Source organism: Suricata suricatta, chromosome 4 (genome assembly GCF_006229205.1).
Source record: "Suricata suricatta isolate VVHF042 chromosome 4, meerkat_22Aug2017_6uvM2_HiC, whole genome shotgun sequence".
NCBI classification, from domain to species: Eukaryota; Metazoa; Chordata; class Mammalia; order Carnivora; family Herpestidae; genus Suricata; species Suricata suricatta.
Genome location: NC_043703.1, coordinates 116,281,737 through 116,291,523, shown reverse-complemented (window position 1 = coordinate 116,291,523; position 9,787 = coordinate 116,281,737). Strand labels below are relative to the sequence as shown.

At 53.8% G+C, this 9,787-nt stretch overlaps 1 protein-coding gene across 2 annotated transcripts; it reads left to right on the top strand.

Annotated features, from left to right (window-relative positions):
• Positions 1-121: 121 nt before the first annotated feature.
• EGR4 (early growth response 4) lies at positions 122-2,782 on the top strand. 2 transcript variants are annotated; one of them, XM_029936263.1, is made up of 2 exons: positions 122-536; positions 935-2,782. In XM_029936263.1, exons 1-2 carry the CDS (start codon positions 401-403, stop codon positions 2,251-2,253), a joined length of 1,455 nt encoding a protein of 484 aa, XP_029792123.1. In that variant the 5' UTR covers positions 122-400; the 3' UTR covers positions 2,254-2,782. The 2 variants fall into 2 exon arrangements, with proteins under 2 accessions (XP_029792123.1, XP_029792124.1); XM_029936264.1 differs by having other exon boundaries at positions 332-536; positions 938-2,782.
• The last annotated feature ends 7,005 nt before the right edge of the window (positions 2,783-9,787 follow it).

The window sequence follows — 9,787 nt, the reverse complement described above, 5'->3', positions numbered from 1 at the left end:
CCCGAGCTTTCCTTTTCGGGAGTCCCCGGCACACATCCTGTGTCCATGTTTGGGCATTTACGTCACGGCGGCAGGGCCGGGGCCTCCCGAAATGGCAGTGGCCCGGGGAGTCGGAAGCCCGGAGCCAGCGCGGCCGCTGATATATAAGTGGGGGGGTCGCGGATCGGGGGAGCCCGGCTGCGCTTTGGAGAGGCGAGGAGCAGCCGCCCGAGGCCGGTCCCGGCGAGCAAGGAAGTCTCGGCCCCCGGACCTCTTTCCCAGAGGTGAGCGCCTGGAGCCAGAAGCCCGGCCGCCCGAGTCTGTGAGGCGCAGGGCACCCCGACTACTGGCTTCCCCGTCACCCGCGCGCCAAGCCCAGCGGGCGAGGCCCCCGGCGCCCAGCAGCCGCCGCCGCCGCGCCATGCTCCACCTTAGCGAGTTTTCCGGCCCCGACGCGCTCCTGGTCAAGTCCACCGAGGGCTGTTGCGCGGAACCCAGTACCGAATTGTCCCGGTTGCCCGGCAAAGACGCTCCGGCGGCAGCCGGCTACCCCGGAGGTAAGGGGAACGGCCGAGGGTGCTCAGACCGCGGCGCAGCGCGGGGGCGCATGGTGCCTGAAAACGGGCAGGGACTGAAACGCTAGAGCTGGGGGTAGGGCTGCTAGGAGGCCCGGGGGTCCTGAGGTGCGCACCCCCATTCCCAGCCCCACTGTGCCGCCAGCGCTTCCGCAGGAACCTGTGGGTGTATCAAGGCGTCCTTCTGCCTGTGCACGTGTGTTTTGCGTGTGCATGTTTGTGTGTGCGTCTTGGGGTATATGCGGGCTCAGGCTGGATCAGAGTGTGGAAAAGGCACCTTTTATGTGTCAGTGCGACCCAAGGGCCCAGTGGGTGGGGGCTTGCAGACTCCGAGGCGCACCCTTTGATGTGCCAGGAGCTGATTCCTGCTCCCTCCTCAGCAGGCGACTTCTTGAGCTGGGCTTTGAGCAGCTGCGGCACCGGGGGGGACTTAGCCGATTCCTGCTTCCTGGAGGGGCCTGCGCCCACGCCCCCTCCTGGCCTCAGCTACAGCGGTAGCTTCTTCATCCAAGCAGTACCCGAACACCCGCACGACCCGGAGGCACTCTTCAACCTCATGTCGGGAATCCTAGGTCTGGCACCTTTCCCTGGCCCTGAGGCGGCAGCATCTCGGTCTCCGCTGGACGCCTCTTTTCCCGCAGGCCCCGACGCCTTGCTGCCTGGTCCAGCGGACCTTTACTCCCCGGATCTGGGCGCTGCCACCTTCTCAGAGGCATTTTGGGAGGTCTCTCCCTCGGCAGGCGCCCCCTCACAATGCCTGTATGAGCCTCAGCTCTCCCCACCCGACGTCAAGCCAGGCCTCCGGGCACCTCCGGCCTCTCCAGCTCTGGACACTGCCTCGGCCTTCAAAGGTCCCTATGCTCCCTGGGAGCTACTTTCAGCTGGAGCCCCAGGGAGCTGTGGGTCACAAGGAGGCTACCAGGCCGCCTCCGACACCCGTTTCCCCTCGATGGGGGCCAAGATTGAAGACCTGCTATCCATCAGCTGCCCGGCGGAGCTGCCAGCTGGCCCCGCCAACAGACTCTACCCCACGGGGGCTTACGACGCTTTCCCGCTGGCCCCGGGTGACTTAGGGGAGGTGGCCGAAGGCCTCCCCGGTCTCCTGACCCCTCCTAGTGGGGAGGGAGGGAGTGGCGGTGACAGCGGAGAGTTTCTGACCGCTGCTCAGCCTCAGGTTTCTCCCCTGGGTCTCCGCAGCGCCGCGGCGGACTTCCCGAAACCTCTGGTGGCAGACATCCCTGGGAGTAGTGGGGTGCCTGAGCCTCCTGGGCCACCGCCGTCGGCCCCATTCCCCCCTACGAAGGCGCGGCGTAAGGGGCGCAGGGGTGGCAAGTGTAGCGCGCGCTGCTTCTGCCCGAGGCCGCATGCCAAGGCCTTTGCTTGCCCAGTGGAGAGCTGTGTGCGCAGCTTTGCGCGGTCCGACGAGCTCAACCGCCACCTGCGCATCCACACGGGCCACAAGCCCTTCCAGTGCCGCATCTGCCTCCGCAACTTCAGCCGAAGCGACCACCTTACCACACACGTGCGCACTCACACAGGTGAAAAGCCCTTCGCCTGCGACGTGTGCGGCCGTCGCTTCGCGCGCAGTGATGAGAAGAAACGGCACAGCAAGGTGCACCTCAAGCAGAAGGCGCGCGCCGAGGAACGGCTCAAGGGCCTTGGCTTTTACTCTTTGGGCCTCTCTTTCGCCGCCCTGTGAGGGGGAAATGGGTTTGTAGATTGGGGCGCCGCCTCCCGGCACAAAGAGGCGACCTGGTCTGCCGCCCTCCCCTCCCCTCTTTCCGGCACGTCCCGGGCGGGCCTCTGGTCCCCGTTCCAGTTCCCTTGAAGCGCCCGTCGTTCATGACTCGTTCAGCACCAGCTCAGTGGACAGTTCCCGCGGTCCGGGCTCAAGACTCCTGTGCCAGCCGCGTGTTGAGGGAGGTCCTCTCATGCACCGAGCAGGCACTTTCTTGGGACTCAAGACAGTGTTTTGTAACTGGCTTGGCGCACGCCCCACGCCCCCCATTTGATCCCCTCCCCCACTCCGAGGCAGGCTGGGGCAGCGCCGAGCCGGTCTCGCGCGGGATTTTGTACAGCAGTGTCGTTTCCAGCAGCCATTGGATGTAACGTTTTGCTTTGGGGTTATTTCCTTTTGTTGTTGTTAATTTTTGTAAAGCAGACGCTACTCTGGAGCAGTTGACAAAACTGTTTATTTTTGCAATTAAAATTATTGTGCTAAAAGCTTACTGGATCTGCCATCCAAGCTTCTGACCCATTCCCCCAACCACTCCCCCAGGAGACTGTGTGCCAGAAGAGAAGAGAGATACTCATGCCAATAGAATCACTACGCAGCTTCTGTCAGGCACTGTGGCACATAGTAGGCATTTAAAAAATATGTACTGAACTAACAGATACATTTAATCCCACTGACCTAAGGGCTCAAGCTGTTTCCGAAACTTCAGATAGATTGAGAGGGTTAGGTGTTAAATATCGAGCATATATTATCCTTAATCCTCACAATCCTGAGTGCAGCAGGCATATATATTCCATTTCAAAGATGAGGGAGCAACGTAGGTAACCTGCTGGGTAACACAGCTAGGAACAAACAAGGTCAAACTCAGATCTGGCTCCAGAGCCAGTGTTTTTTTTTTTTTTTTTTTTTTTTTTTTTTTTTTTTTACGAACCCCAGGATGGTTGGCACCTCAGCTTAAGAGTACTGTTTGGAAAGCCTTCCTACCAAGATGTGAAATAGATTCGGCAACTAGAGGGAGCCCCAGGCGGTAGCGACAGCAACAGAAGACTGCAGTAAGTCAGTGCTGTGATTTTGTGAACATCCAGAGTCTTGGGTATCACAGAGGCGCCAGCAAGTGCCTGTGCATCTGTATGAGAAGTACATGCTGTCATAGCCAAAAGGGACTCAGCATTCAGCTAGACCATGGATGGGCAGGGCCACGCCCAGCAAGGAGAGGGTGCTTGCCAGATTCTCACAGTCAGGTTAGTTGCTCACAAAGGATCTTTTCCAGGTGGCAGCAGCCCATTTACCATCCAGCCATGCACCTGCCACAGTTCCTTTTCCCTAGCTGTCTTTCAAGGTGAATCCTTCATGGCTTGAGGAGGGGTTTGGAGCTAGTAGAGAGGAAAGCATGATTTTTGTAATGGGGAAGATGGGGAATGGATGCAACTTGCTCCCCCTTTACTCCCTGAACTTCCAACTCAAAACCTTTTATACTCTTTCTGGCCACCTTGGGCAGGACTTGGAACATTAAAAGCCTGCTGTGCCACCCTATCTCTCCTCCCCAGTAACTCCTCTCTGCTAAGGAATGGATAGGGCATGTCTACAGGCTTTATTCTTTTCTCTCCTGTGCTGAACCATTCCTGAGTTAAGAATGCCTTATAGCCCTGTGATGCCAGATCAAGCTGGCTTCTGATCCTTTGGCTTCTTTGTCTCTTCACTGTCAGACATGCTCACCCTCCACCCCACAGTCAAGTTGACCAGAGACAAAATTATCAAGTCAGAGAATCCCACCCATGTCTTTCCTCAGGTATTAAGTCCATTCACATGGTTGAATGTCCTGTATCTAACAGACCAATCTGTGGTAAAGGACTGCACTCCACATTGCCTCTTCTAGAAGAGTTAACATTTTTAAAGAGTAGCCTGAAGAGGGCAATGTTTACCCCTGTAGAGAGGCTCAATGGTGGACCATCAGGTACTGTAAAAGGTAAGTGGCAAATTCACAAAAACATAAGATAATGACGATTTTCATTCGCTTACTATTGAAGTGCTCACACCTTTCACTTATAGGGATGGACCACCTGACTTCATTTTCCATGCAGTGTAACGAAGAGCGCAGAGGCTCAGATTTCAAGCAACTGGTTGCAAACCATACAACCTAAGCAAAGGGAGAAGGGCAGACAGACTGTGGGTGGGTAGTGTCTAACCACCCCACCCTAACCCCTTTAACAGCATTCTATCAGGTACTGTCAGCTCTATCATGCCCCTCTCTTGTCCTCACACACACCTAGGCCTAAATATCACAGATGAGAAAAATTGAACTCTCACCAAAGTGGCATAGTAGTGGTGCAGATACCAGAGCCCAGCCTGATTCTAGAACTCCCAGTTGAAAAGTCCCTCCTATAACTCCCAAGAGAAATTGTTCCATTTACTGAAGCCTCCTCTAGGGATTCTGAGGGAAGAGAATATTAGGCCAGACCCACACAGAACCAGGGACTAACAGAGCACTCTTTCTGTACTTGCACCTCTTTTTCACCTGACCCTCAAAATATGGGTGTTCCAGACTTGGTTTTTAGCTCTCACTTTCCCAATTTCAACACTCTTCTTGAAAAGTACATTCATTTCCAGGCCTTGAGCTATCACCGCTACATAAATGACTTCTGAGTCAGCCAGCCCTGGTCCCTACACCAGCTGCAGCCCCTTGGTCAGACTAATGAACACTTCCATATGGGTATCCCACTGCCATTTCAAATACTATCTGTCTAAAACCAAATCATTCTTCCATATAACCAATTTCTGCTAATGGTGACTACCATTTGTTTGGGTCCCTAGTCTCATCTAAATAACAGTTCTTCTGTGGGATTCACCTTTGATCCCTCCTCCTGTATTCAGGCTGTCACTCAGAGTTATTGGATCTTCCTGAAGTTCTTCAGGGTCTTATCTACTCTCATTTATTGTACATGTTTCCTTTTTGTGTGTTGTGATTTTTAGTTTGTGAGTTTATCTTCAGTGGGGATTTGCCTGGGCAATAATATTACGTGGCCTGGGTTGAGGGTATGTTTTTCCTGAGAAGTTTTGTGTGTGCTTGTGCCATGCATCCCAAGAGTACCAACTGAAGGACATCAGTGTTTATGTTAATTCTCAGCCCAGGTTTTGTATATCACACAGGAGTTGTGAGTTCAAACTCTAACCCATATCGTTATACATTCTCATAGGCAACTATCGCAACCAGAGCTCAGGTCAGCACAGATAAGGAATAAGCCTCCCTCCCCATACCTCCTGGGGTTAGTCACAGCACATCCCTTGCTTACATTTTTCATTTCTTTTCCCAGTTTTGGTCAATATAGATTTTCTTTCCTTTACTGCAATCTTGGTTAAGCATTTCAGTGGTCTGTTACATTTTGTGAATCAGTCCACATATTCTGTAGCAGGAGGGTCATTGGTTTATCTATTCAACAATATTGATTAAAACTGAAGCCAGAACATGTTCGTTCCTCTATAAAAATGTTTCCCATGTTTATCTTCTCTGTGCCGATTGCCAGCACCTCAGTCCATGCCACTCCCTGCACATACACAAACACCGTGGCTATGACAAGCTATAGAATCACATAATAATAACATGTATTTGGACAGAACTTAAAAGAACAGCTTTTCTGATCCCTCAATATATAGAGAAAAAAACTGAGGCCCAAGAGATTTGGGGATTTTCTTAAGGGCACACAGGTAGTGGGAGACTGAAATGGGCCTTGAACCTGGGCCTTCCAGTTCCAAGACCAGCGTCTATCCCTATATCTACTTGTTCCACAAGTATTATTGAGTGCCTGCCATATGCCAGGCCAGTGCCCCCTGACTTGATTCCTTTCCAGTATACTTGAAGAACTCAACACAGACTTTAGTAACAATAGTCACTCTAGTCCCCATTTTCACTGTGGAGAGACAGGAATAAGAATCTTGATGAGGTGAGATACGGGGTAAGAGAGCGACAAAGCAACCTGGATTGCTTGCTATTTCTTCCCTCATCCCTCCACCCCCTGTGCCCTGCTTGAGACAAGCCTGCAGTGTACCAAACCGCTTCCTGTGGTCTCTCTTCCTCCATTCTACAGTGCACATCACTACTGATGTAAGTTCCCTAAAGTATTATTCATGATGTTTTATGCCAAACTGACCACAGCTTCCCCCTTCCTACAAAAAATACACTGCAGTTAAAGCCTTACATGGCTGATCCAAATTCATCTTCAGCCCTCCTTTGTCATCTCTACCTTTGCTGTCTGCCCCCCCCCACCATGTATTACCCAAATCCTCCCACTCTTGAGCTCTGTCAAGAGCAGAGACCATGTCTGATCCACATGTGTGGGCTCCACATCACCATGCCTACTGCCCAGTACATTCAAGGGCTTAATTATTGTGTGGATTGGTTGGCCAAAAAAAGGCCGTAAGTGCTAACAGGAGAAAGGAAAAGAAAAGGAGGAAAGAGGAAGGAAGGAGGGTAGTTGGAGAGCATGAAGCTGAGAAAAGATCAGGAGGGAGAGTTGGGCAGAAGCAGGACTGAGATCCTGATCCAAGCCATGGGGACCTTATGAGTGGGACCACACTTTGGGCTACTCTGTGCCTGTCCAGTTCTTGCTGAGCCCATGATTCTCTACCTTAGCTCTGGTCCCCCAGATGTGTCTATCACTCAGCTCTTTCTCTTTTGGTTTCTCTGGCCCACATGGAGTGGGATCAGTTTAACATTTTTAGAACTGTGGTTCCCATAACAACCAAGCAAGAATTGTTGTCTGTGAAATGTAGCATGAGCACACATGCGCACATGCATACACACATATGCGCATGTGCACATACACGTGCACAGCCCACATACACACATATTCAAATGCATGCACACCCACATACATGTGCATTCACTAATAGATACATTCACACATGCAGTGTATACCCACATGTATACAGATGCACACATTCACCTGTGCAGGCACATGCCTGCACACATGTGCATATGCACAGATATATACCTGCATGCAAAAATATGCACAAAAGCACATACATACATACACAAGCATGTCTGTGTTATTTTTGCATATTCATAAGAAACATATAATGAGGACACGCAAACATCACCAGAACAAAGCTAGAATAGAACCAAGACAATATATGGACATTTTTGGTTCTCTGCAAAAGCAGGTGGATTGGGAATCTGTACTTTAGCAGTTCAGTAGGCCTAATAAAGCAAAAGGGTTGCAGGAGGGCACTGTGTTTAAGTACAGACATTGGAGTTTATTGACTTGAGTTCAAATCCTGACTGTGCCATTCGCTGGGATCTGAATTTTAGCTCCCCCGTCTGTAAAGTATGAATAATAATATGCACTTGATAGATTTATTAGGACAACTGAATGATAAACATAAAAATGATTAGTATGATGTTTGGCACTTGGCCAATAGGAGCTGTTATCATTTAGGTCTTAGAGGAAGTGATTTCTTACTTCCTCTAAGAAGACTTTCTGGAGGAGGAAAAAAACTCAGAGGAAGGAAGTGGAAATGTGGGGTGGGATGGGGAGGTAGTTCGACCTGACTGGCCACTATTCAGCCTGTCTTTATTAAATTTACCGCTCCCCAAAAGCCACCAGGCAAGTGTACAAATTATCTTTCTTGATACTAAGTGTCCAATGCCTTTGCCTGAGCAGGAGTATGATGGGGTCAAGGAAAGTCCCCCATCAGCCTCATTTGTTGGAGAATCCTGGGGTTACACTGGATTCCTGTGCTGTTGCTGCTAGACTGCCCCTCTTAGCTCTGGTGCTCAACCCTGCCCAAACTCCTGTCTGTGCCTTTGCCCAAGTACTGCCCCTAGCCTGAAATTACATCTGCGTTTTTCCTCATCCAAAGCACAGCTGGGTCATTTTCCTCATCCATAGCCTCAACACCAGGTCTAACTCCTCATGCCCCACTGCAGCCCTGTGGACTGCCTCCAAGCCTAGAACAGCCAGATTGTTCCTATTTCAACGGCTAGATAGGCCTTAAGCCAAGGGTCAGGCCCTCCAGATGCCCCAGTCCTTGCTTCTCTCCTAACCAAGTTCAAAGTGGGGGTGGGGGTGGGAGATGGGGGATCAGGGGGTGGAATGGGTGGGAAGGAACCAGGGCCACAGACCACGGCCTCTTTTTTCCTCCTCTGGGTCCGGGATGGGATCTGTGATGGGGACAGGTGCTCCTAGATGGCATCCTCAAGGGCAAAATTGGGTCCTGGGAAAGCAGCCACTTGCAGCTTTCCTGGTTCCCTAGAGATGCCCAGAGATTGACTCAAGCAACCTCCGCGGAGACCACGCATCTGGCCAGAGGTCGCTGAGTGCACAACCTAGGGCGCGGCCCACGAGGCTGCTTAGTGACCGTGGCGCTTATCCTAGGAGCAGTGCAGCGCACCCGCCCTCTTCCTGACCCACAGAACCGCCCCCCTTCACCCGGGATCTGCCCCGGGTGGGAGCAGGCCCAAGCCAGAGTGGTAGGGCTAGGGCAGAGAGGTTTGAATTAAAGGTAGGTAGAAGAGGTGCCTGGGGCACGGAGAGTGCACTGGGCGGTGCCGGGAGCCTGGAAGACCGGGACCCCGGAAGAGCGCGGCCAACTGGTCCCTGCACCCCCGGGGCGGAGCCGCGAACCCCTCCCCCATCAAAGCCACCTTCAGCGGAAAACGTGGGGTCCCGGCGCAGCCGCTTCTGGCGGCATCTGCCGCTCCCCATCTTGCAGGAGAGCCCGCCCCGAAGGAGGGGCCGACTCCGCCCCACCTCCGAGCTGCTTCCCTCCCCCTTCTCTTCCTTTCCTCCGGCCGCGAGCCCCCTCCTCCTCCCTCCTCCTCCTCCTCCATCCTTCCCCCACCCGGTTTGTGTGCCCCTCCCGCTGCGACTGGCTGGGAGGCTGGGCCGCCCCCGCCCCGGGAGGGAGGCGGGGGCGCAAGCCGCGGCGGCCACCCGAGGCTGCGGAGGGGAACGAGATCCGAGGCCCCAGGGCCGCCCTGCATCTGGACACGGCACGCGGGGGCTGCCTGTGCACCCCCAGCCGAGGGCCGCGGGGCCTGGCCTCGCCGCGGGGTGGAGGAGGTAAGGGCGAGTCATGGGCGCGCTGCGGGACCGCTCCTGGAGAGAGAAGGCAGGGAGGACCCCAACCCCTGCCTCCTCCTCCTCTTCCTTCTCCCCCCACAGCCCTCTAGAGGCCCCCGAGGCTGCCGGACGGGGAGGGATTCTGGGCAGGCCAGGCCAGAGGCAAGGAAGGGGTTAATTTAAGGAATTAAAATCAGAACGTTTTGAGACCAGGCTTCCCATCCCCCCCTTCTCGCCAGTCGCTCCCTGCGCCAGGTTGGGGGGCGGGGGCGGGCTCCAGACCCCTCTGGGACTCTGGACCTTAGAGAGCAGGGCCAGTGGGAGGGAGGAAGGGGAGCGCCCTGAAACCCAGCCCTCTCCACCTGCTTCGGAAAAAGGGTGGGGGAGGGGCTTGGTGTTGAGGCCTGGCTAGGCACCTGTGCGGGTGTCTGAGGGTGGGA